The sequence below is a fragment of the Ciona intestinalis genome, chromosome 1 (genome assembly GCF_000224145.3).
Source record: "Ciona intestinalis chromosome 1, KH, whole genome shotgun sequence".
In the NCBI taxonomy this organism is placed as follows: domain Eukaryota; kingdom Metazoa; phylum Chordata; class Ascidiacea; order Phlebobranchia; family Cionidae; genus Ciona; species Ciona intestinalis.
The window spans coordinates 7,882,585-7,910,516 of record NC_020166.2 but is presented as its reverse complement, the minus strand read 5'-3'; the positions used below and the strand labels follow the sequence as shown (position 1 = coordinate 7,910,516).

Genomic DNA, 27,932 nt, shown 5'->3' with positions numbered 1-27,932 from the left:
TACACCTTTAGCACATAATATCCTGATCGTGTTTTAAACAGTTAATAACGATCCATGGGATTCGGGAGGATGCGGTTTTATAATTCTAAATTTTCTTTGCTCACTACTGAATGGGGCGGGAAAATATAATGAAAAGATGTTCCATTTCTCCCCACCCTAATATATAAGGTAAATAAATGGAGATACATAGCAGTATAAGAGGTTACACTTGCTTCTTCCATGCTTGGTTGCATAATTAAAAGCAAATTTAGCAAAATTTCCACTACACCTATTATATCATATAATTTGTTACGTCATATATGGTGAAACGGCCAATTCGCACCAGGGTATTTTATTCGGGGTACAGACCCGGTGTTATTCACGAGAATATTCCCGACGCTTTCTTTTTTCGCTTTGATACAAAAGAAATCCCTGGTGAAATGTCTGGCCAGAATAAGGGGAATCACCTGGTTCGGCGCGGAATGACACAATAGCTCTTATGTCTATAGAACATCTAGGCAGGGAAACAACGGGTGTTTACTTGCCCTAAGACCTGAACACGTCACATTCTACAACCACGGACTGAATGGGGTCTATTAAAAACAATAGTTCAAACAAAAACACGTTTGATTTGTTGATTTGTGATAAGATGCTGTAATGTTCTGTATAGTATTTCAGCATAACATACTGCTTAATCGTTCAGAAAGCTATTATAAATTCACAACTTGTAACTGGTCGTCTGTATTAAGCTTATAATTGCATACGTTAAAGACAACAACACTGGAACGTTATTAGATACAATGCGGATAAAGGCAAGATAGTTAACAAAGATAAGGCACTGCTGCGGTATTGGACTTTGCATGGGCGTGTCAAATCGCAGATTGATCAAAATCAGGTGTTTATCATAATGAGGCTGTCAACCGCAATGATGGATACGTTAAATTGCATTTAAGAAGACTTGTGTGCTATTTTGGGAACGACTTGCGAAGGCTGAACACTTAATATGCGGTGGCGGCCATTGAAAAAGTATTGTACAGTGACGTTCAAAAAATAGGTCGCCGATATTGTAGGTATTACACACTGTGTTAATATGTTTGGCAAGTTGTAGGTGCGTAGATAAAGCGTACGATCAAAGCGATTCATTGATTGCAACGCTCCGTAATCTCGAATGGGCATAATCTCTCATTTTTTGAGATACAAATGCATAATTGTATGTCAGCGAAAGTGCGCACAAAAATATCTATAGAAACCGACCGCGAGTATTTTCTCCTCTCTCCTTTTTCGGGTGAAAAAAAGCAAACGAGAGCCACTGACGTCATAGCACATGAGTTTTGTCCCTCCTACGTCAGACGACCGACAATGTAATTTTGTGGGTAACGTCATTGTCTATTGTTTCCGTTTCGACGGCTATAATAAAGGTGTCTTCGTTGCTATAATGACGAACGATGTTGTCGTCCACATTAACTAGAATCCTGAAAAATAAACTAAAATAAATTCCGGAAAACGTAAGGTGTTTTCTCCTATTTCTAATAAACACTTTTCCCGAGGTAATGAGCCAATTCTGGCCTAAATCTAACTTTCTATAACATGTCAGGGTCTCCCCCACGTACAATATAGTATAATGAAATGTGTTAAACCCATAACCAGTTCTTATAACTGAATAATAAAAAATATAATGAAATATTTTTTGGAGGTAAACCGAATGTGAAACCTAAACAGTTATTATAACTTACCCTTTTCGCGACTTCTTTAATACTTTGCTCATTTTTTGAACTGGGATTCCGTATTTTTCCTCCAGCTGTAAAGGTTACAACGATTATAGATTTGTTAACCAGAACCAGTAATAAATCGGAATACATAACCTATATGTAATTTATGTATTCGAATACAGTAACGAAAATCAGATTAATTAAAACTACGAAGAAAATGAAGTTAGGAGCATAACGACAACTGTTAAAAATAAAACGACAATTGTTAAAAATGGGGAAAACGACTTGAGAAACGTGCTTAATAAAATCGTGACTAGTAAACTTACATTACAGTAAAATTATCTCATATCAAAATGTATTTAACTTAAAAAAAAGGAATTTAAATAAAGTGCGTAAGAGAACTAACGCTTACCGCTCGCTTTAGACCCTCTAGTGTTGGATCACACAACATTATTCCATCATATACGTCGTCCGTCTCTCTTCGAACGTACAGCAGAACACGCGTGTCTTCACTACGCTTTAAAACCTGCAAAATCGAAAAAAATATTAAACAAAGGTGTTTTTTAACGAAAACGAAAGTCCTTTGTTTAGGTTGTTGATAAAACCTATTTTTTAATTAATACTTTGTCTAATTTTTTTTCATAATCAACTTTTTTTCGATGAATTACCTTATTTGATGGGAATTCGCCTTCATCCGAACTAAGCATAGACAGCGAACGCTTGGTGGAGCCTCGGAGAGGATCGGAAAAATCCAACTAAAAAAAATATTAAAATTAAAAAATAATATGAATAAAAAAATTACTCTGTATAGTAGGACGGGGAAAGATTGGACACATTTCATTCTATTTTCTCGTCTCATTTGGTACTAAACAACGAACATTCAGAGAATTATAAAACCGTATTTTTACAACTCCTATATAGACCGTTGTTAGTTGTTTAAAACACGATCAGGTTATTTAGACATTATGTGCTAAAGGTGTCCCATCTCCCCCCACCCTACTATATAAAAATGCTGTGTCATCGAATTATTTCTTACTTGGCTGGTGGTATAATCTGGATCGTTCGAGGTTGACGGGATGTCACTTGATTTGGGGCAAGGTGAGACCGACGATAAGCCGCGCGCGTTGTTTACGTGACCTGCAAAGAATTTGGTTGCTATGACACTCAAATTACGACAGCGGAGGTGATTAAAAGCGGGAACATTTAATATCTGATTAAAAACTTTATGGAAGACTGCTTGCGATTAATGAATGAACAAATCCATTTTAATTCCCAACGAGTATTCTGTTTTATACACTTTGTTTTATAGATCTAATCACTTTGGGACCACTATACTTAGAGCAATTGCCCTACAAAAACGTGGGTGCCCTGCAAAGCGCAATAATTGTACAAAAATTAAAAAAAAACGTCGACAACGCTATATAGATACCATCCCGAGTCCCGAACCATAATTTCTGCTGGGCTACAAGCAAGCGCACTAATGACAATATACCACGTACGAAATTAAACTTAACAAGAAAGAAAAATTAAGAACATTTATTTGAGAAAATACTCACCAAAAATTTCTGGCACGAAATACACGGAAGGGGTGATGCCGTCCACCACTGTCTTGAAATATACGACCTCCTGCCTTTTACCCGGTGCCCCTCCTGCTGGCGCGGCGGATGTTGGGGGCGGGGTAATGCTGGGTGACCTTAGGGGTGTTTTGGGGTCCCGATTGTTTACTGCCATCGTTTGGCAATGGGGAAGGGTGCTGTTGACTGGAATACAAATCATTTTAAAAATGAATATTTAAAACTGCGGGGCAAGATGGAATATTGTTAGCACGTAATATCCCATATTTCCTAATCGTGTTTTAAATAATATAGCGGTCTTTTTGAGTCGTGAGGCTACAGTTTTACAATTCTTTGAATTTTATTTATTCGCTACCAATTTGTACGACAAAAAAGAATGAATGTACCATCCTAACCTAACCAACTGTAAACGTTACAGCGACGAAGTATACTGGGTGTTGGATTTAAAGTAAAATGCTCTACCAGCTGAGCTAACCGGGCTCTGTGAAACAGTTGGAAATATTTTCCAGTAAATTTTCTTTGCGAAGGTGTAATTTAATATAAAAGTTAAGATTTTACCTTTAATTCCGGATCGTTGTCTTTTTCTCATCGCCTTTCTTTCTTCGTCTCGTATCTTGCGTTCTGCACCCTGGAAGTTAAATAACAAATTATAACACAACGTACTATATATGTAGTTGAGTAATAGGTATGTCAGGGCAACGACAGTCGTTAACACGGGTGTTCTGTTTCACACCTCGTGCCCGCTTACCACGTATATATAAGAAGGTGGGGAAGACGGGACACCTTTAGCACATGATATCCGAATATCCTGATTGTGTTTCAAACAATTAACAACGGTATATGCGATTCGTGAGGATACGGTTTTATAATTCTTTAACTGTTCTTTGTTTACTGTCAAAAAAGACATAAAAAGTGCAAAGATGTCCCATCTTCCCCCACCCTATACTATATGTAGCTTTTGGTGATAATTTTTGTAATTTGTGGCTGATAATTTCGACAACTCATAAGTAACCAATAAGTTGGGCAATTATAACGAACCTTATCACAGAATACTTTAAGTTGACACATTCCTCGATGTGCGGGTGCAGCACCTCGTCTGTTATCCATGTACGTGTCGATTTGTAACAGCAAAGGCAAGCCCTGTAGAAAAGCGTCATTAAAACACAATTTCAAAATAAACGCGCTGAAATTGTAAGTGGCATTGTAACTCGATACGGAGCGGTACTTCTACGAGAAAATTATTCTTTTTGTTGTATTTGAACGCAAACCCAGTCGGCCATAGCAATAATTTGATTCTCGGTTCGCTTGACATTTTTGATTAGACGGTGAAGGTCCAGCGTTATCGCCGACAAGTGTTTATAGTAAACATTGCGGTACAGCAGTTGGACTGGCACCCAAAATATACAGCCTTTTGGCATTCAAATGTTGATGATCCGTCCTATATTAATAGCTTACGCAACACTGTATATAGACTAAAAGCAGAGGTCATCTAAAAATGAACATGTTGCGTAATTTATATTTCAAACCCTTTTTGCAAAACATAATATTTTATTTATCGCTTTGATACTGTACCGATGATCAGATTATTTAAAACAGAAAAGAAAATTGGATTAGCAATTAAAAACAACAGTCGTTAAAACATGCCAGAACTAAAAACTACTGGAGTAAACGTGTTAAACTAAAAATAAGAGAGATAAGATTTACCAATCAAGTTTACTGAATTAACGCCTGTCAAAAATACCTTAATTCCTTTTTGAGCGCTGAAATCTGTACTGAGGCAGTTGCAGCTAACGAATATCTTGGCAACGTCATTCACGTCCCAATTAAAGCTGATTGCATTATGTGCGAATTCATCGATGTCGCTGATCATGCAGCTTTCTTTGTAATCAGCTGTTAAGTGTTCAAAATGTTATAAATGATTGCAAAATATTACATCTTATAACGCAGTATATCAGCATTAGAAACTGTTCTGAGTATAGTACTGTGGGGTAGGTTGGGACAACTTTGGTATATACAGTATTATCCAAATATCCTGATCGTGTTTTAAGCAATTAACAACGGTCTGTGGGAGTCGTGAAAATTCGGTTTTATAATTCTTTGAATGTTCTTTATTTATTACCTAATGGTACGAGAAAATAGAGTGAAAAGGTGTCCCATCTTCCTCTACCCTACTATATATGGAAAACGGAAGGTTCCTTAAATTTTAATTCTTTGCGCTTAATCAACCCTTATCGCATTCGTAGAAACTACGTTAGTTTTGGATTTCCTGAAATATTTAAACTTACCAATATCAATAATTCTTTGTTTAGCAGTATGTTGTCTTGCGTGCCAATATTTCCAATGTCGCAGTTGTTCGTCTTCTGGTTTCCCGTCTCCAAACACGATTTGTACTACGCTCTGCGATTTAAAAATGTGTTAGTCAGTTTACTAATTTAACAGTAAACAGCGAACCACTTTAAAATAACATTTATACTGTTATTATTTTTTTTATGTTATTGTGTTTTGCTCTTTCTTAAATTACGCAATTTTATATTTTGCACGAGTCGTTGTGAAAAAGAGTAAATCGCATGGGTTTTAAATGATACTTTGTTTCCCATAGTCGGTGTGATTGCTAAGACACTTAATGCGAATAAGAGATTGAACGTTATAATACTCACAGTTACTCGAGTGTTCTTATATCTCCATGGCCGGCCCGCGCATTCTCTCAGAGAAATGCAGTAAAACTGACCTATGACATATACAAGAATATAAAAATAATGCAACCAATTTTTGCCAAACATATAATTTTGTTTATTTTTACCTTTATTAATGTATGACATTGTCGGTTCGCCATCTTTTTGCTTCAGCGACTTCGGCGCTTCCATAGCATATTCAAAGTATTCCCTGGAATACAAAACATCTGTCAATCAAATTGGTACAGGAATGCTTTATATACATTGCATTGACACACTAATACATTAGTGAATATATATCTTAAATGCATCCGCCGTCACATCAATAGAAATCAATTGCTTGTATGCATGCTTCAATCTAGTGGTCATCAGTTATAATTTCCAAATTCTTAAGCCTTATATACGGAAAAAACACGGTCGCCCAAAGACATAAAGTGGCCACGACTGTATATTTAAATGTATGACCCAAAGTTTAGCACAAAAGTTTGGCCTAAATTTAGCACAAAAGTCTGGCCTAAAGTCACCACAAAAGTCTGGTCCAAAGTTTAGCACAAATAAAGTATGTTCTAAATTTAGCCCAAAAGTATGGCTTAAAAGTTTAGCACAGAAGTCCGGTCTAAAGGTTAGCAAAAATCTTTACCCAGTGTAATCTGAAGGCAGAATCTCAAGTGCAGGACTAAATATATTTGGTAGCGGAATCAAACTTGATGATGGGGAATTAAACGGTTGGTTCCCGGTTGGGGTTGTTGTTAATAGGGTGTTGTTGTTGTTGTTGTTGTTGTTGTTGTTGTTTTTGTTGTACAGTTTTGGCGAGTTTCCAGAAGTGTAGCGCGTAGTTCTAGACTGTTGGTTGATGTATTTGTTCGTGTAATCGGTGTAGATCTATATGATAAAAAATGTTTCCTGTTTTACGAACCTGTTTATATTAATATTAGTAAAGAAATTACATAAAAATATCCCGACATTTTTGGCTATTTGAACTACCACACTGCAGTATAGGCCAATTCTGGCCTAAATCTCAAGTCCCCCATTGCATGCCCACGGTGCAGAATGTCACCAACGTAAAACAAAATACAAAAATGAAGAAACAAGTTAATGCAAAGTTGTATACCTGGGACATTTGTGGAGGTGAATCTTTGGCTTCCGAATACGCACTGTCTGGTGTTAGTTGCCTTATATCCTCTTGTACACGACCAATATTAAGGTACTCGCCCAAACCGTTAACCTGAACATTTGGATACAAGGTTGTTATAATCACCAAGAACACGAAATATTTTGCCCCGAATGTTCAATAGGCAAATGGTTCGAAGCTCGGCCCTGCTACAACTCTGGGTATATGTGCGTGTCGTTGGGCAAGAGGCTTAACGTCAAGTTAAATGCGTGGCAACTCGTAACCGGCCACAAGTTGTATGTGTGTAATATAATGGCTGTCGTTGTTGCGCCACGCCAAGATAAATAAGCCACATTCATTCATTACATTAGATTAAGCTATAGTTAGTGATCCGATTATTGTGTGCATCCAGTGTTATAGGTACATTGATAGAAAGCAACTGACCTCGCAAAGAGCCGACAGTTCTGGTCGAACCGTGCTCAGGGTGATTACGTCAGGATGTGAAAAGTTGTTCAGGTCACGTGGTGAAATCACCTCTTCGGTTGAGTGGTCACGAACTGTAATTTCTATGGAGTAAAATTAAGTTACATATAAAAGCACTTAACATAACATATTTTTGTTTGTCCCTTTGAAGATGTTAACGAATATTAGTTTGTTATCAAAAAAGCAAAAGAGTATGGAACTCGCAGCAAAACGACAATCATTAAAAACATATTTACTGGGATAGGAGAAGATGGGACACCTTTAGCACATAATATTCACTAACAAAGGGAAGGAGAAATTAATTTTCTAAATACCTAGACTGCTGTCCCCGTGAACTGCGGTAGAAGCTGCCGAAATGACTGGGGTCATTGCCGAAACGTCTTCAGAAGTTAGCCCAGTAGACGATATGTTGCCTTCTTGCGACGAAACACACCTGTGATAACAGTATATGGTTACGTCAGTTCAGAGTCAAATTACACGTATTAGAAAACAGAAGCTATGCATTTGATAGCATATGTAGTTTTCTATTACATTATACGTTTGTATGTGAAGTACCGACCGGGGTTTTGAAATCAAGGTTATACAGCGTAAAATAAACATTGATATTATCTATAGGTGCCTTAATGCAACACTTGGCAAGAAAAGTAATGTATAGTTCTATGGCAAAAATCAACTTTTAGTGATAATTTGACATTTTGTCTATGCATCATTTCAGCTTTTAAAAGTTGGTACAATTGAATATTTGCAGACTGTCTGCGTGTTGAACCTAATTACGCAATGTTACGCGTTGAACATGTCCTGACACTTAACCACGTCCATCCATCAATGTATATGTTGTTTTAGACGAAGTGGTATTAGAATGTTTCGCGGTGTTACGTGGTTCAATCTAGGGCGAAGATAAGATCTAAAAAGTTGTTCTTACGAAATCGAAGGACACTTCTACAGCATTGCAGTACAATCACGGTTGTATAAACATTAACTTCGAATAAGTAGAGATCGAACGGCAAAACAAACTTTGTTTCTGGCACGAATCACGTTTAATATAACTGTCAATAAACGATTGCGAGATGGCAGAAGATTTCAGTTTCTTAATCTTGGTCGATGCAAAATGTGGCTGCAACTTATTGAGCCTTTATCTCAGGACAAACAGGCACAAATTAAAAAGTCTTACCAATCTTTAAGATAACGGAGCAAGTTTAAGTTTATTGGGTTCGGTACCAAGTTCTGCTGTACACCGCTAGTCTTCGAACACAATTTGAACCATCAATAAACACTAGATCGCTGATTGATTACAGATACACTGTTTCTTCATACAGTCGGCTTAATCTCTGCTACCACAAAATACCTCTTCCGCAACAAGCGAATTATGTCTTCCAACCACAAACGTATCGTGTTCGCACGCACATGGTACGGTAGACAAACGCAATTAAACTTCTCATTTAATACTGCACATATATATACGCGTAAGTGCTAAAGAAGAAAGTCATTTCATGCTTGATCAAAATAATTTCCAAGAAAAATTACACTACATGGAAGGTGCCATTAAAAATTACTCAGCAATGCTTAATATACCGAGAAACTTGTATTTTTCAACGAAGTTTATAATATGTCATTTTCATATTAAAGAAATGGATTAGAACAGATTATGAAGCAAAAGGACAAACTATGTACCTTGTTTGTTTATCCCTGTTGCCGGTGTTCGGTTGATAAGTCAAAATTCGTTTTTCTCGTGGAACCTGCGTCGAAATTGTCAAAAATATTAACTAAAGCTTTAGAAGAAAAATTTGACAAAAAAATCGAATATTTTTTAAAAATATTTGTTTACGTTTTTAAACAAATTTGTTTTACCTTGTAATAGTCGTACAGGATCCCTAACGCAGCGGCTGAATCCTCGTCTCCGTGTATTGACATCATTGCAGTCGTTGCTGCCGTGAGAGGGTTCTCAAGGTAGGATCTCCACGCTTCGTCCTCAGAAGTATAACGGGGGTTGCCGCTTGGACTGTCTCTTTGTACATCCCGAGTTCCCGGCACGCCGCCATGGTGGGGTAGGACAGTAAGGATACTGACGTCGCTTGACCTGGAATATTACATTAAATGTGATTGTCTCTTTGAATATACAGTAACGAAGATCAGATTTGTGAAAACAGCGACAATAAAGAAATTAGAAGTAAAAAGATACTTTTGAATAAAACCGAAATCATAAGTGAAGGACTGAATGAATTTTTTTGAATTACTTTATTTTAAAAAGTTTAAATATAACGCATAGCAAATATACCGCAACCTTTACGAAAAGTGTTAATTAAAAGGTGAAGTGCAGGATCTTAAAATTCTCTAAATATTTTATATGAAGAAGAAAACTATTTTAAAATTGGGTGCGGATAAAATTGTTAAAACAGTAAGGATAATCCGGATTCGAGTCTGTTTTGGTAACAAACTTGAGATATTTATTAAATATTATTCGTTCCTAATGTTGGGCGTTTAATTTTTTGTAGTAAAACCACATCTGCATATGATTTAAGGCGTAACAATCTTCAAAAGTTTGTGGAGAGCTGCTTTTATATTTCGGTCGCTTTCCTTCAGCAGAAAAATACACGAGGTTCACCTTAATGAAAGATTTAAACCGGTGTGTTTATGTTTTGAAGGTCGATACGAATCATGATCTGCGTCTTTTGTGGGATCTTTTCGTGTATTCGATTCACCACGAACTACCAAGAACAAGCAGGTCTATAGGTTACGCAAGTATACACTTATATAACCCTTTTCCCACCGACGCTTGTTATATATCGTATTAACTTTCGGTAAAGTTAAATCATGGAATGTTAATGACTATACTTGCTGATTTTATGTTTTAAAACGGCGTGTCTGATTTGTTAAAATAAACCTTAGAAATTGCGTATTGTACATTTTCATTTGCAAAGGCGGATCTGTCCAGACAGAAAAATTGCGTTGTGTATTTGTCAAACACTTCGTCAAAACCAGAGTGTGCCTTATAACATTGATTTAGCGCAGGTTTAAAGTGAAGGGAAGGCCAAAGTTCTGACAAGCATTTACAGCAAAGGTTACGACCCAATTAAATTACCGGATTAGTAAATTTTCAGTTAAACCTAACACTTCTGTGAATCTGTACGACAGCAGCAGGGAACTGTAGTGAATGCATATATAGTGACGATTATAGATTTGTTCGGGTGAAAAACGACAAAACGTCGACGCCCCAACTCACATTTTGAGTCACAATTATCGAATTAGCTCGCATTTACCGGGATTTACGACACCCAGCACCGTAGTTTCGCACGGTACTGTTTGTTTTCTGAAACATTTGCTGAAACAAAATGCGTCCAATTACGAAGCATACACGTAGTAACAGTAAACGTAAGGCTTTTTTTAAAGCTGTTAACATGGAATGAAAATTTGCAGGGTCGCCTGCATGTCTAGGCAAAGCAATGTATCGTATATACACCTTTTGCAATCCTTTAATATAAACGTTCGAAACCGCCGTCACTGCTGATAGTTATCTAGTGGGTGAGTCATATACCCCGTCGCTAACTGACACCAGCGTAAGTAAACAGACTTTGTGGTCACGCAGCAACGGGAGAACTTGTTCAAATTGCCCAATAACGGTCACCTTGTATGCCAAAGAAAAGGCATGTAGGCTATACGCGAAACAATTTTGCAAATATGATTAAACACTTGTAGCTTTTAAATGTAATGTTTAAATCACAGCTATTGAAACTGTCTGGTGGTTTCTAAAGTACATCTTTCGTGGCTAAGCAGAATTGTCACATATATAACCGCGTTATCCAAGGCTGCACGCGAATAGTTTGCTAAATTTTCAGTTCGAGTGAAATATGATATTTGTGCGTGTGCCGAGCGATGTTATTTTGACGTTGCTTCCTCTAACTGGACTCTTAATTGGCGACAATTTTTATGGCAACGTAGAGTTAGCTGAGTAATTACGCGATATGCAACCACTGACGTCCAATAGCTAAAACCACACTCAACCATTATTGATTACTGTAATTAAACTCAGTTTCCAATCTAACCGTTCGGGACGAGTTGTTTTAGTCGCCTTTACAAATGAATATATTCATATACGTTACAGCTAAAACGTGTGCAACTTGCGTTGGAGACATGTTTGAGATTATCTGGCTGTCGCAATAAACTGTGGCACATAAGATATGAATTTGTAAACACGCACGAAACTGAATACACATCGTAAGTCTGGTTACGAGTTAAGACGCCTGAATACAGTTAACAACTCTGAAAAACCTTTCGATGAAACTGTCTTTAAAAACGTACCTTGGGGTTGAAAATTGACAGGACTTTAGATTTGTTTGTGGTGGAACAAAAGGAACGAAGTCACAAGACGTGCCTTGATGTGATAAGTTTGGTGTTGTTGTCAACTTATTGTAATTCGATTGAACCGAACCGTTTAAACGAGTTTTGTGTTTTCTATCCTGTCCTGGGCTACTTTGAATAGTAAGCATGGAAGGGTCCATGAAACCGAAGTCTTCAGCTCTGTTACGGAGGTCAACGGCATTTAAACTGCTGCTAAAACTGCGATTCTGTGTATTTGTGCTCTGTGTCGAGTTTTGCTGGAAGCTTTCCTGTCCGAAAATCACGCTGTCCGAGTGCTGTCTCCGCACCAATTCCGGTTTCAGGGTGTCTTGCCCGGAGAAAAAGTTTTGAGTATTCGGGAACTTTTCAAACAGTGGCTCGTGAACGATGCTAGCTGTCGTGCTGTTGTTGCATAGCTTGGGACTTGGTACGTCGAAAGTTGACACGACGTTGGAGAAACAGCACAACGAAGAACTAGATTGCATAGGAACGTGCTGCTGCTGCAGAGGCGAACTCTCAAAGTTTCTAATGTAATTCTCTTGCGGTACGGTCAGGCAATTTGCGCTGTTCGGTCTTTGCAGGGTAGCACTTGAGTTATACCCTGAGATTGGCATTCCCGAAAGCCCCTGTTTTGCGGTCGAGCAAGTTGCCACTGATCGCCTTCTTGGGTTAGAGTTATGCAAAGCGTAGAGATCTGGTTCTTGTTTAACCCTACATGCGTCGAATGCGTCCAAGTCCATTTCATCTAATGTGAGATTAGGATGAGAGAAATCAGCAGGATCGAATGAAAACTCGCTCGGGCTGTTAGTTATACTTGGTGTTCCACTGCTGCTGTAGCCTGCGTCGCTACAAGACGTTAACCGGGGCGGGCTACTCTCGATACGATTTGTTTGTGATGCAATAGAAAATTGTAATTCGGCAGAATAAGACATCTCAAATTCCGCTGCAGGCTGAAGTAACAGCAAAAAACATTGATAATACTGCAGTTGGTAAGTACGTATATCTCTTAATTAAAACTCTGCCAGGCATAACATTGTGTTACTGAATACTAAACGTTGCGAATACCAGCACAACATTGTATAAATAATGTTTTAACTTTTGACATTTTTCTGATCAAGTTATGTTAACTACTATAGCACAGTATATGAACTTGAGCGTAAAACATATTTCGCCTTTTCGCTACATTCAACCTTGCTCTTGTAACGCTGTTCTCATGATCGTTGCAAATACAAGTGGGTTTGATGTCTCTGCGCAGTCGTCGCATATATAAGCCAAACACGCATTTTTTCGCAGACGCTGCTCTCCAGAAGTACTCAAACGGTCAGTTGATATAACACTCTCCATTTCTCACAGCGTAAACGCTTTTGCTTTCACCGAGCGCGTCTATTTCAGCTGCGGGCCCGCGGGCTATTTGACCAGAATAGCCGTGAAAATTGGTTGGTACCGTACGTCAGTTACTTACATTGCGCAGAGTTTAATTATACACAGTTCTTATCTAATTTTCGAAATATAACTTCAACAGTCGAGTTCTGATAGATTCCCCTGTCCCCAAACATTAATTTGAACGTTATATAGCTTTGTTTTAAAAAATAAGGGGTAACAGGAAAATAGAACGTGAGACAAATAATATCATGCGATCGCAGAATTTTACAGTAATTTCAGGTAAAACCGACGCACGCGCCTACGTCACAGGACGTCACAGAATGACGTTCATCCAGCCGCAAACTTCAGCGGATTCATTTCTGGATATAAAATTCTATTTTTCGCACTTTTATTTCTATTTATGTGATTGTTATTACTAGTTTGTCTAAAACTGCTTTTTAAAAGCCTGTTTTGTTCTAAATCGGTCGATCGGTGTCAAAATTATTCCCGCTTCAAAGAAAGGATGCCAACGTTGGGCGGACGCGTTGCACGATGGGAGTTTCCGAAATATGGGGTGAAATTATTATTAAACTTGTATAAAAATAATCATGAGTTCCCCTTTAAAATATTTGCACAACATGGGGTCCGCGTTAATGGTAGGCATATATATATATATGTAGTTATACGGTTAGAAATTTTGCCGAAACTTAACATGCAAAAGTGGGCAGTGTTGAATGTTTGGTATTAGATGTATTATGATCTAGTATAGGCAATGCATCTACATAATTGAAATATTTAAAGAGTCCTAATGGAACATCATTAAATTATTATGGAAATCAATAAAACAAAGTATAAAGGGATTTACAGATTTTTTCATAATAACACACTGTGGCATTTAACGTCGTTTCGAAAGTGAACTTGAAACCGAAGTCAAACACTTAAACAATGATGCCAATTTACGCATTGTTTACTTGTAGCATAAACAACCATGTAGGTATGTGGCTATCGAAGAAAGGTTATAACTCTGAATTCTGCGCTGAAGTACAGCGTTTTGATCGTGTAACAAATATCTTTGTGTGTAAAACTACGGCGTCTGTGCCACTCGAAGAAAATTAACTTCAAAGGTTGATTAGTTTTGATGCAAGGTCGAAAACCGGTGATTTAATATAAGAAGTTGGAAACGCAGCAAGTTTACACTTTAAAGTTTTCAACATTCAAGACTTTTGCGGCTTATTTCTGGCTCCGATTAAAACACGAGATGAAAATTTGCGGTGATCATTACTTGAATTACGCGGCCTTTCAAACGCGGGTGTGAAAAAAAACGTATCGGGTTAGTATATTCCGCACAATATTCATTGTATTTCGATTAGCGCGTGTTGTATGGATATCATAACGAGGTAATGAGATTTTAAAAACAGTATCGCCTATCCGTAACTGGCGCACCAGAATGCCACATATTAGCTAAGATTTCACGGTACAGTGATATATAATGGTTTGTTTACATTCTGCTTTTTGATGCGACTGCATACATATTTGCAATAACGGCTACGAGATTTTAATCCTTCAATTAGATGCAAAACATAAAAGAGCTATAACTAAATGATAAAGATAATCGCGTGGAATGGAACGAAGTATATAAGGCTCATTTCTAAACAGGAACAAATACAGCACGTTCCACTAAAACAATAAGGGTAAACAGCAGTGACATTGATTGTTTCGGTCTTGAACAATTACGGTGTACGGCGCGCACGGGCGTGGAGGCAGACACGTAGTTATGACGGGTGTGGTTACATTTTAAGGTGAAATACAACCGAAGGTCGCGAGATCTTGAACGGGAAAAATACTAAATACGCACAAGAACTTGGATGTATGCGTACGCCTGTGGCGGAGCATGCGTAGACGCGCAGCAGTTTAGAAAAGATGATTCGAAATTTTGGTTTTTCTAGGGAATATACGAAACAGCTAAAATGTTATGACGCGTGTTGGGTTATTGTTGATGTGCTTTGAACAAAGATGACGTAAATGAAAATCCCTGTTGATTGACAAAGATAAGCATAAATCTTATTTTCGTAAATATCCTTTGCTTTATTGTATACTTCGTCTGTTTCTCACAAACTTGAAATACGTAACACATGTTCAAAGTTGAGTCACTGCTCAAATTAAACTTGCCATTGCGTCGTTTTACTCACCGAATAGCGTGAATGAGGTTCTAATCTAACTTGGGTGTCGGTTTTGATATTTTTTTGACTAGAAATGTAAGCGCCGTGGGCTCGAACCACATAGCGCGCAATAACCAAACTTTCTGAGGAGAATTGCGTCTCATCTAAGAATTATATAGTAATATTTAGACGTAGCATAACCTACGCCACCAACACCGAAACCACGTTATAATCCGACATCTTTTTAACACGGGAACGCCCACTCCTAAAGGTTTTTAGCGCGAAATATGTAAGTTTTTTGGTGTTGCTTATCTGTGTACAAAATTCCACATGACATAAACCAAACGTCTCATAACTCGCGCTATTCAGTAACCACAATATACGAAGGTTACCAGTAAAGCAGATAACGGATCTAACATATTTTAAGTTTACTAAATACATTATATGCAATAGCATAAAACAAGATGCATCTTGTGTATAATGGTATAAAATCAGATGGAATATTTGTGCAAAATGATGCGTTAAACGCAAATCGTATTTTGTTTCATGAAACCGACTATTTTTGCCTTGATGTGTGTTTAGAGATAAAAAAAAGACGAAGTCAAGAGTGATGTTATAAGTGTGAATGGTATTATATTTAAGCTACATTTAAGCTCGTAAAACCTGTAATCTAATAATGGATAATTTTAGCATCAGAAACATTCAGAATATTCAACCAATGTGTGCAGATTAATTACGCTTTCGTTATCAAAATATACGACGTTATACTTAAATATATTTATTGGGAGATTCACATCACGAGTGCGTCCGAATAAACCAATACCAACAAAACCGAGAGTAAACACTTCTCTCGAAACAGCATTAATGACCCAAAGCAGCGACATCGCCATGAGCTGTTGTCAAAATCTGACCTTTCTATTCCGGTTAATTCCGGTTTGATCGAGCCAAACTTGAACTGGATAATCGTCGATGACTCAGACTCAGTGGAACGGTGGTAGCACTTCCGAAAAAAGTATTCCGTTTTTCGTTGAATTTCCACGAAAGAGAAATACCGATTGATCTTGGAATCAACTTTGCGGGTGTTTTAACAATAGGGATGAAGCAACGAGAATGGGACTATGTTTTGTATCTAACTCAAGTGCAGTCCGTGGATTAGAACATTGCTTAATATAGAAGTATTAAATTAAGCTTTAAGTATATACATGTCGCCGCAAGAAAACGGAAATAGTTTGTTAGAAATAATCGTGATGTATATTTTAATAGCAATAACACATCGTCATTAAATTAGACATTTTAGAATTAATAAATAGAACAAAATGTTGTACGTAGGATCCGATTCGTGAAATGAATTTAACGATCCATCACTCCAATTGAGTGCTGTCTGCCATAATTGAGCAATTTCTCGAACCCCAAACGTTAGATTGTTTGTACAATTTAAAAACTCTGCCTTTTGGCAACCATATTGAATAAATACTCTGTGAATATTTACATTTAATCTATACCACGCTTTTACGCAAGATCGGATCTTATTGTTTAAACAATGTTTAGGTCTTTGCTTCATCTTTTTTACAAACAACTGATTACATATTAGTTTGGGGTATAATCGGTATATATGGGATAAGACGTTTATTTTTGCTTTTATCATTTGGTTTTAAACAAAGAATATTTACAGAAATGTATATAAACGTATTCTTTCAACCCTAAAATGGCGTGGTAATTGTTAAAGTAAAACATTCGGAAATATGGGATATTATATGCTATAGTTATCCCATTTATTAAACCCCATACATTTTTGTAAATACTTTTTGTTTCTGTAAATATTTATATTTAAACTCTACACAGATTTCAAGTAAGGTAATAAAATTGCATGCAATTAAGAGTTGCTTCTGTGGTAACATTAATACAAGATCAGATCATACACAAACGCACTGCTGAAGCTTTTGGTTGTCTTTTCTAAGAACAGTCCAGAACAGATATCAAGAAAGATATTAAGATTTTATGCAAGATATTACGACATGAAAGCGTTGCTGCTGTTGTAACATAACGCCGACTAGGGATTACTGGATGATTCACGTGTGGTGCAAGCCACGGGTACGACAACGCTGCATTGGCTGTTAGCTTAAATGGTAAAACGCCGTTGGTCGTTACGAAGCGGCCATTACCGGTTAACCTTTACGAGCGAATAAAAACTCAGCTAAGGCGTAGAATTGCGTAAGAATGCAGCTACTTAGTTCCGACACAGGTTTCAAGTTTATATAAAAATAAACACACTTTTTGTGGGAATTATTTATATTGGCACTTTATTGAATAACTGCATTTTGTCCGTATCAGGATAAGTGGTACATACATTTAGTAAAAAAATCTATGTATAGTAAATTAAAAAGACATCTAAAAATACGAAACAGGGTTGTGTTAAAATGTTTAAATTTATACACATCAGGCACCTCGTATATTGTTACCAATCATGGATTACTGTGCGGTATTTATCAATAAAAATAATTTCTCACGAAGGATACATGCCGTGTCTGTTTATCCTTATATAATACCGGGGGATATGGCCTTGAATTCAAACCGCTAGAGTTTTTTAGGGTAATCGCAAGGGTCAGCTAAGCCTATGTGCAATGGCCTAGTCTCACCTTGGACCCACTGCCTGCCTGATCGCAGTGAAGGCCCTCGTAATGCGAGACATCATGTGGTTAAAAAATCAGCTGACCTACGCCCTCCTGCGACATCGAATCTTATCAAAAAGTATTCGCTAACTTTCGCAAGAGAGGTCATATTTTACGTCATCCAAAAATTTAGAACGACCTTAATTTACTCACCGGTCGTCGGCGCATGATGTCGGCCTTTCGAAAATGTCACTGAATAACCGCACCTCAGAAACGGGCGGCGCATCTGCGTTTTGTATGTACCACTCAACCTAATCTAAACTGATCATCGCAGTGCAACACGATTTCCCATAAATAGTAAAAGCGCCAGCGGGGTTCGATGCCAGCACGTCTCCAACAACGGCAATGGAAATTTACCAACAAAAGTATTGAAATTTTGAGGTTACAGCTGACTTTTCCAGCTCTAATTGCAAAACCGACAGCTGCACATTGGCGGTACGCAATATTTGCCGAGATACAGAAAGATACGCGCAGTCTATAAAAACGGGATTTCCGGATTAAGACGGAGCTATACTGTCTGGGTTGCGGGGTCGTGAACCATTTAACAAAAGTTCGAAATGTAAAAGTGAAACCCACAGATCGTTTATTTGTACCGTTTAAAAAAAGTTGCAAAGGTAAAATCTACAGATCATCTGAAACAGACTTTTTAGGTTTTTTAAATCCAATAGATAAGATTGAGAATCACACCCATTACATCATGGATCATTTATTCAGGCAAGCCTTAATTCTTAAAATAGTAGCACTACAAAAACAGTAAGATATAATCAAATTTACTACTCAAAGACTGAGTCAAATTTACTACTACCTTCTGCCGATCTTATAAAATAATTCGGCACAGTTGTATGCGGGATCCGTAAAATCAGATAGCAGCCTAGATTTCGTGCAAATTTGCTGCTGCCTTTTCGGCGATACTATAGAATAATTCGATACAATTGAATGTGAAACCGATAAAATCAGGCATATACATTTCGTGAACGAACCGATTTCAAAAGAAACCATTACATACGGGCAAAGGTTACGACGGTACAAAAAAATAGACAGTGATATGAAACGATAAACTAGAATGTTATATCGGTGGTTCGATCATTACGTGTAGATGAATTCAAAGACGAATTTGTCACACTATATCCAAATGTATTTGAAGCTAGCTACTATATACAGTATATAGGGTGGGGGAATATGGGACAAATTTTTATTCTATTTTTTCGACTAATTTGGTAGTAATTAAATAACATTCAAATAATTATAAAACCGTTTTCTCGCGACCCCCATAGACCGTTGTTAATTGTTTAAAATGTGATCAGGATATTTATAGATATTATGTGTTAATGGTGTCCGTGTTCCACCACCCTACTATAATGGTACTCGGTGTAGCGACCACACTTATTTTCTTCCAATTAAATGTAAATATGTTTTTAACTGTAATCATGTTTTGATAACTGTTGTTTCGTCTCTGTATCCTGTCTGTTTGTTTAAAATATTTCTAAATGTTCGCTACTGAAATCAAAGAGACAAATAGTATTATGGGGGAAGATGGGACACCTTTAGCACATAATATCCAAATATTCTGGTCGTGTTTTAAACATTTGAAAACAATCTTTGGGAGTCGTAAAGGTTTGGTTTTATAATTCTTTGAAAGTTTTAATTTTAATTTTAAATGAGACGAGAATCTAGAATAAAAAGGTGTCCCATTTTACACTCTACTATATATTGCAATTATTATTATAATAGAATGCTTTAATGTTGTGAAATTTAAATGAAATATTATATGAAAAGAGAAGTCATCCAAAGTCACTGAATGACGCGTTTTATTTTCTGATTTATAACACATTACTGGGTAAACACAAAATAATTCAGACTATAGTATATAGTTTATTATGTAATAAACTATAACTAAAAACTTTATATTTAGAAAACGACGTCTCTTAAACCGAAGATAATACGAACAAACCAAACGCAAGTTGTTTAAACATCTATATAAAATCTACTAGATATATCGCGCTGATAACTAAGTGAAACCAAAACCCATAATGTCGCATGAGACGTAAAATGAATATACTAGTAACTAGTTCAAGTTACGTATGTGGATCATATTTTGAATTGAAATGTCATATTGTTGTGATTAGGGTAACACTTTTATGTACAGATAATAACTTGCTTGAATTAAATATTTCGGAAAATTCTCTGGGATTTATAGTACTGTGGGATAAAATGAATACCGTTAGCTCTTATAGGCATATACATCTCATGTTTCATGATTGCGCTTTTTACAAATACCAACGCTGATTCAGAGTCGCGAGGATACGGGTCAAAATTCTGATAATATTATCTGCTTAGTAACAAAGGGGACGAGAAAAAAGTGAATGAAAACAAGTCCTATCTTTCTTCACCCTACTATAACTTTACTAGCATATATGGCACATTGAACATAAGTTAACATGTTGAAACAAATATTGTACATGCATATATATTATAATGTATTAAATAAAGCGTTTTCTTCTTTTTATAAATGTAGGACCTCGTATATACTCAACCCAGAAGCAACTTATTTAATTTAAACAAAGTGTTTGTAAAAATACGCCCACACAATCAACCAATCTACACAGCTCCCACACAAAAGACAGGAATGCGCCAATGGCCGTTTACAAATGTAACTTAAAATAAAAACAAAAAAAACACTCAAAAAAACAGTATATATATAGCATTTTACCTAATAAACAGTTCTTTACGGAATTAATACCCATTTCATAAATTACCGGGTATTATGTGTTTCGTAATGTACTATTACGTCACAGACTCATTTAAAGACATATCTTTAGGCGAGACAGGTACAGTTGTAAGTTAATATCAATATATACAAACAATAAAATTAGATTACTGTTAGCACTGTACAATGTACACATATGGAATATACAGCGTGTAATCTAATATAGAAAGCTTCAGTATCTAACATGATAGTCTACTTACATCTCGGTGAAGTCCTGTTCACGTAGAGCCATATTCTAGGTTTGGGTTTAGAACTGACACTTGTATAGCTTTCCCTTGCTGCAATTCATCCGCAAATTCGTTGCGAAATCTTGCAGTAAGCCGGCTAACGCTATTCAGAAAACGAAAAAGATTAATCGTAATGACAACATAGACCGCGCTACAGAAACTAGCTTGCTGAACTTCTTCGTTCGCGCTCTCGCGCTTGCTAGCAGTAATTGCCGGCTGCTTTGTAAATTCTCCAGACGACTCAAGAACGACTATTTATTGAAATTTTTGATTACTACTGGACGATAGAATTGCAACGACTAACTATCGGAGTGCATTTACACCGTTGACAAATCGCAATAACAATTCACACCGAAGAACACGAGTGTATGCCATAAGACACCACTAAAAAAAATAAAACGCAAATATAAATATGTTTTGCATATTGGCAAACGTTAAACAAAAGCAACTAAATTCGGTTTAATAAATAAACAAAAGAAAACCCAGACAGTTTTAGAGAACACAGTTTCCACATTAGCATTCGGGTGGTTTTTGATCCAATGTAAAACAAAACAAAATAAATTAAATACTTGATATTATGCTTTAAATCAATCGTAATTCGGACATAAACCTATATAGCCTTTGGTTTCAGCTTACAGCGCGAAAGTTGACTGACTGCTTTCATGGCATATCCTGACATACAGGTTTAACAAGGAGCTCGGTGTCGCCAATCGCAGTCATTTCGTATTCTGCAGCACTGCCAGTAACAGGCAAACGAATAATCTGTGAAATATATTTGTCTGTGGCTTTATTTTATGGCAAATTTGGCAGAAAGGATATGCAGGTTAAGATGTGTTGTGGCGCGGTAAGCTCCTACTCGATCCGCAAAAGTTGCTGAGGCAAATTGTGTGGGAACGACAAATGCAAGCTTGAGATGTGATGCCCGTGAGAGAGTTACTTAATCTTGGAAATATCAACTCTATGACAAAAATGTGGATGTCGTCTTTATAACACACCGACGTGTTCGACCTAACCCAGCGTTGCGAAGAAAGAATAAACGACTTTGGATTTACGGAAAAAGGTGCTTGTGGTTTCTGCTTCTGAGAAAAAAAAACGCTCCGTAACAAACTTCATGGGAATGGGTTTAACTGATGCCTAACAGGCAGGCATGACGTACGTCTCGGAAATTATAAAGTATTGTTGTTCTGTATATTAAAGATTACCCTCAAACGATACGACGCCTATAAACCATCAACAGCCGTTTGCGCTTGCCTGCGGCGTTGGAGGATTGTACTAACGACTGGTGTCGCTCAAACCACCCCAGGCGTTTTACTCGCAGTCGGAATGAAGGATAATTTCAACTTCACCTCGCATAATAATGAAACATTTTCTTCGGAGTAAATAATGGTTCAATATAGCCTGCGTTGGTTCGTATCATTATAACTGAAATCTTTTGGTCCATGAAAATTACTTTGACTACGACGTTCGTGATTTTTATAGGTTTGGTATTACATCAAGCATGAATGGCAGTTATAGTGGCGTAAGATAAACACCCATAGCACATACCATCCCATATAATCGTGTTTTTAACTTAGCAACGATTTCGTAAGCTTTCGTACGGTTATTTTTTTGTTAAATTTCTTCATTTCCTACCAAATGGGACAACAAAATGAAACAAAAACACGGATCGTCTTGCCCCCCTAATATAAACAGTATAGGGTGGAGGAAAACGGGACAATTTTCATTTTATTTTCTTGTTCAATTTGGTGGTAAACAAAAAAATATTAAAAAAATATAAAACCGTATTCTCACGGTTTCCATAGACCGTTAAACTGTTTTAAACACGATCGTGATATTTGAATATTATGTGCTAAAGGTGTCCTATCTTAGCTCACAATACTATATGAAGTAAACCACACTATTTAAACACTGCTGATTTACCATGTTTGCTCTATGTAAGTGGTACGAAAATATTTGTAAAAAACAAAAAATAATACTCTAGCCGAACCACCGGCTTAATTGACAAAGTAAGCCATATAAACCAAAATGCGATTTTGGGCACACATTGTTATTGTGCCCAAAACACAGAAACTACGACTGAATTCAAGAAAATTGTAAACTATAGGGACAACCGTGGGCGGATCTGTGGTTTTTTAATGGGGTTTTGTTGTTGGTACCAGTAGACACGTTTTTCTGCGATGACATTCTGCATTTTCCATCTAAAGTTTCATCCTTTTACCGCAGTAGCATTTATACCTAAAAGCACCCGGAGGCATTTTCGATATTAAAAAGATTATATGTCAAGTGATATGCCATTTATGCCGATTCGGAATAAACTATACTTTGGACACAGTTTGTTTTTATTATAAATGTTTCTGCTAAATCACAGGCTGGGATTTTTTTTATTGTTTCATCAGCATTATGTATACCAATTTTAAACAAAGTAACTTTACTTTTCGACAGCCATTGTTGCTTAATAAACACAACGTAATCAAGCACATAACGAGATTAATTATTTTCACTTTTTTGCTTTACCAGCGTATATACAGCGTTAGGTAAAACCATCATATGGTAACTACGATACCACATTAAGTAAACGTATGCAGTGATTATCGCTAAGATATACGCCACCAAACGAAATATACATTTACTGATTAGACTGTGTTGCAGTTCGCGTATTAGGGTGGGGAAAGATGGGACACTTTTTATTCTATTTTCCTTTTATTCCATATTTTATTCTAAAGGTGTCCCGTCCTACAATGTAAACTCATTAAACAAAGACGGAAAGGTCGTGTTGGGTTGTTTCACAGCACGGAGATTTATGCCAATAGATCTGATAACTAAACTGCAAAATAAACCGTCGGTTTAAGATCTTTGCACCAGCGTTTTGAGAGGCATATCATTAAACCAATCATACTATCCGCAGCCTTTTATTGTGAAATCACCCACAAATAAACATATACCGATAGTCTATATAGCGTAAAATGCCGATAACTATAATTACGTTGCTGGTTTGGCTGCATTTTTGTCGCAGATTATGTAACAAGAGTCCTTTTGTTTCAATCTACCCTTAGTGCCCTTTTGCAATGTCATTGTTTATGCATTTTTTAATCCTACCGGCATCTGTCGGCTTTCATGGAAAAATTACCAATGAATAAGCCAAGTTGTGAGATGGTTTTAATGTAAACTTTCGAGGTATCTGTCAACATAAAAGCTTCCCTCGGCCAAGTTTAAGGGATCATATGAGAACCAACGACAAATAGTGTAGCTCGGTGACATGGCCCAGAAGCAGCACAGTTGGCCAGGCCCACTCTAGCTGTTTAAACTAACAAGGTAAATATTTTAAACCCAAAACATACTTTTCATGCGGGGTCAATTGAGGTAATGAGAAATGTTCTGTTTTGACGCCGTAATGATGATAAATTTATCTGATTTCAATTGCCAGGTATATGAGAGGTATGAGATACCAAAATGTTACTTAAGGTAAAAGTAATTCCCACGCACTGCAACATATAAGAGACAAACCTTCTAATTTAACGAGATCAGACAAACATGAAACGCACTTAGATACCGAACACATGGCTTTAATATAAAATTGTAAATTGAGACCTGTGCATAAGGTAGAACAAGTTCCTGTATTATGGTAATGTGTGGCAAGATGAATTCCGCCAGCACGTATTTTCCCATATTTTCTTATCGCGTTTTATATTATAACCAACGCTCTTTTTGAGACAAAGGGGATACAATGTACTCGTGTAATTCTTCTGTAAATATTCTTTGTTTACCATCATATAAAAAGAAAACATAGCTCCAGACCTATATACATAACACAAACCATAATTTTACAAAGTGATTTCAATTGCAGCGTGTAATTGCAACTTTAGATTAGGACACGTCGAAGCGACTCGAACCAATTACTGGCACAGGATGAGACATCAAAAAATGAATGTAACTTATTTATACTCGCGGCGGGGTTATAACATGGGTGTTCTGTTTCATACACCTCGTTTCAAACAGTATATATAGCTTTGTTGGTGCCTATTGTTTTGTAATGTAACACAATTTAAAGAATCTGTAAGCCACCGCCGGGTTTAAGCAAATGCCGCTAAATCTTACCCAAGAACACACACGCCAATAATGGTAGCAGTAGCAGAGATATAAACATGCTGGAAAGAACGGATTACCTCTGACGGTGTATGCACGTGTCGACATGCCAGAGGCTGCAGTACCACAGCCTATACAAAATATCAGACATAACAAAACAAACGTGATCGAATTTGTACGGCACATTTTCCGCTTTAATTTGCAGTTATACCGTATAACCGATGAAGAGCAAGTACACCAGTGTATTTATTTTTGTTGACAAATTTTGTTCAATGTTCCTAAACCCCACATCTGCGTGATTAATAAATTAAATATTTATCTTTTATGCCATCATATGTGTTGTACGTGTTGCAACCATTATTACTTCATCACAGTTTTCGCCGTAATGTACGACGAGAAAACAGTTATTGTTAGATAATTAACACAGTATATAATACTGTGGGGTAAAATGGGACAACTTTAGCAGATAATATTCAGTTATCCTGTTTGTGTTTTAAATAATTAACAACAGTATATAGGAGAGAAAAGGGTTTATGATTCTTTAAATTTTCTTTGCTTATCACCAAAGGAGACGGGAAAATAAAATGAAACGGTTACCCATGTCTCCCAACTGTCCTACATCTCGAAATCCGTTCTAAATTACCTTTCTAGAACTGTTTGTGTGCTTTGGCTTCTTTTAGTGTCTGTTCGGTTGAGGTAACTTAGCCTCAAGGTGGCGATAGATACCATCTAAAGATTATGAATGAACAGACGAATGTAACTTATACATGGGTTCAAGACTCTTCGCAGCTACTATTTTAGAAATATGTGTTCCTGGGCAAGACACTTAATGATTGCTCCAACTCAGTGGTCACTAATGGGTTGTCCAAATTATCAGTCATACATAAAAATTGAAAAAATCCCCGCCTCAAAAAACACCAACAAAGTACTTGGTCACTCGTTAGCTGGTACGACGTGTATGAAACAGAACACCCATGTTTAACGACTGCTGTAGTTTTTCGGGCTCGCAAGGGTAAAGTTAGTAGTTACGTTCAATTATTCATTGTTGAGTCAAATCCGTGAAGTATCTTGCCCAAGGACACATACGACCATAGCATATAACAGTGGCAAGCCTTAAACCTCTATAACCTCCGAACTTAAAGCAGACGCGCCAATCACTGTGTCACGGTCCGGACACATATCAAAATATTTGTTTTGTAAGAAATTTCGAGAGTGATTACTTTAAGTATGGCTGCCAATTTAGACACCTCATCATGACAACTGAGTTGGAAAGGGTATTTTTGCTATACGTCCAGGGTGTCAGCATCGAACCCAAGTTCTTAGGTTATGGGGTTGCAGACGCTCAAAACACTGTTCTAAATAAGGCGCGTATAGCGTTATACTTTTGATATACTTACTTAAACAATAAAAATACAATAACAGTATACAGTAAAGGCCGTATATACAGTACTTTCAGGTAAGATGGGACACCTTAGCACATAATATCCAAATTTTAATGATCGTGTTTTAGATTATTAACTACGGTCTATGGAAGCCGTGTGGATACGGCTTTATAATTCTTTGAATTTTTTAGTTTCTAATCTAATGCGGCGAAAAAAATCAAACAAACAAAAAATAGAAAAAGATGTCCCATTTTGCCCACCCTACTATATATGTTGAAGTGGTTTGTGTGTGCCCGAGGCAAAAGCAGTATCCGCTGTTTTACGTGATAGCAATATATATATGACAATGATCAAACAAGCAGTGTAGTGTACAATGAAAAGCTTTTAAGTGCATTATACCGTAACCTCGGACGTAGCTTCATTGCTATTATGAACAAAGAAGCGTGAAGTTTAAAACCATATTAAAGGTCAGTTTCTTTTGTTGAGCCAGATGTTATATTACAATCAGGTTTACTTCTCTAGTAGGCTGGGGTAAGATGGTACATATTTCATTCTTATTTATCGTCGCATTTGGTAGTAAACAAAGAATAATTACAGAAATATATGACCGTAACCTCACGTCTCAAGAGTATTATTGTTAATTGTAAAAAATCTTGATTAAAAAATGTGGGATATAAGGTGCTACCGCATCTATCTTACCCCAACCTACTTTAGCCTATATACTAAGTATATATTACGATAACACAGTAGAGCAGGGAATTCAGTTATACCTAGTATTAATTTTAATGTGCTGCAGGAAATTGAAGTTTTATTTTGTATTCTATTAGCCAGTGCTAACATAATGTTTTAAAGCATGGCTATACCATGTATGGTATCGTTACACGTCATGAGACTATTGCGTCATCATTATCAGGTTCAACGAACGAAGTGCGCGTGACTTTGGCAGCGTTTAAGCGCGGTTTATTGGTTACTTTGTTTAATCCACATCGAGAAAAGATCACGTACACTGAGAGTCAGGTTTACGCAATACTTTGATCTTTAATTCTTTTTCTGATCGCGATACGTGTTGGCGTATGTAATACACATAAAAATTGAGTAACATAAGCTATAACTTCGCCAATACATAGAGTTACATTTGTTCTTTCTTTCAGTTTTCCCCCGGGGCTTTAGGTGATGATTCAATGCGTAAAACCGCAGTATACTCTGCTGGCAATGCGCTTGTAAAATTCGAAAAGCTGATACTGTAAAGGCATACATTGGAATCAGTTTCGTTAGATTGAGAATACTCAAGCTGTATTACGCGCTTATCGACACCGAACGCAAATTCAATTACACAGTTTATTGGTTTAAATCGGCTTTTGCACTTCCGAGGCGCCGGCTGTTTTACTATGTCACTGAGCACGTCATTGCGGTTAAATGA

The 27,932-nt window shown here is 36.9% G+C and overlaps 1 protein-coding gene, 2 long non-coding RNA genes and 1 other non-coding gene across 5 annotated transcripts in view; 2 read left to right on the top strand and 2 right to left on the bottom strand.

Moving 5' to 3' along the window:
* Nucleotides 1–704: 704 nt before the first annotated feature.
* LOC100181330 (grainyhead-like protein 2 homolog) lies at nt 705–21,199 on the bottom strand. Of its 2 annotated transcripts, none has more exons than XM_002131635.4 (19): nt 21,021–21,199; nt 9,377–9,605; nt 9,200–9,264; nt 7,843–7,961; nt 7,490–7,611; nt 7,046–7,159; nt 6,575–6,816; nt 6,063–6,145; nt 5,920–5,990; nt 5,548–5,659; nt 5,004–5,152; nt 4,301–4,402; nt 3,821–3,890; nt 3,245–3,448; nt 2,725–2,825; nt 2,357–2,443; nt 2,101–2,214; nt 1,713–1,777; nt 705–1,451 (listed from the first exon to the last, which is right to left on the bottom strand). In XM_002131635.4, exons 1-19 carry the CDS (start codon nt 21,050–21,052, stop codon nt 1,325–1,327), a joined length of 2,208 nt encoding a protein of 735 aa, XP_002131671.1. In that variant the 5' UTR covers nt 21,053–21,199; the 3' UTR covers nt 705–1,324. The 2 variants fall into 2 exon arrangements, with proteins under 2 accessions (XP_002131671.1, XP_018668639.1); XM_018813094.2 differs by lacking the exon at nt 21,021–21,199 and adding an exon at nt 11,825–12,830.
* LOC113474586 lies at nt 9,611–11,723 on the top strand. The gene is made up of 2 exons (XR_003396281.1): nt 9,611–10,326; nt 10,415–11,723. It is a non-coding gene; the product is annotated as an uncharacterized LOC113474586 (long non-coding RNA).
* Nucleotides 16,021–27,932, top strand: part of LOC113474587 — a 56,212-nt gene continuing 44,300 nt past the window's right edge. Inside the window, exon 1 of the long non-coding RNA XR_003396282.1 lies at nt 16,021–18,059. This is a non-coding gene — a long non-coding RNA (uncharacterized LOC113474587). The remainder of the gene's footprint in view (nt 18,060–27,932) is intronic.
* LOC113475259 lies at nt 17,945–18,057 on the bottom strand. Its single transcript, XR_003397003.1, has one exon. It is a non-coding gene; the product is annotated as a U1 spliceosomal RNA (small nuclear RNA).

Coding starts and splice junctions, on each gene's coding strand:
- LOC100181330 (XM_018813094.2), bottom strand. CDS start 12,795: ATGTCTTATTCTGCCGAATTACAATTTTCTATTGCATCACAAACAAAT. Junction 6,146..6,574: donor CTGCCTTCAGATTACACTGG/GTAAAGATTTTT, acceptor TTTGTATTCCAG/GGAATACTTTGAATATGCTA. Junction 2,215..2,356: donor GCGAATTCCCATCAAATAAG/GTAATTCATCGA, acceptor TCGATTTTGCAG/GTTTTAAAGCGTAGTGAAGA.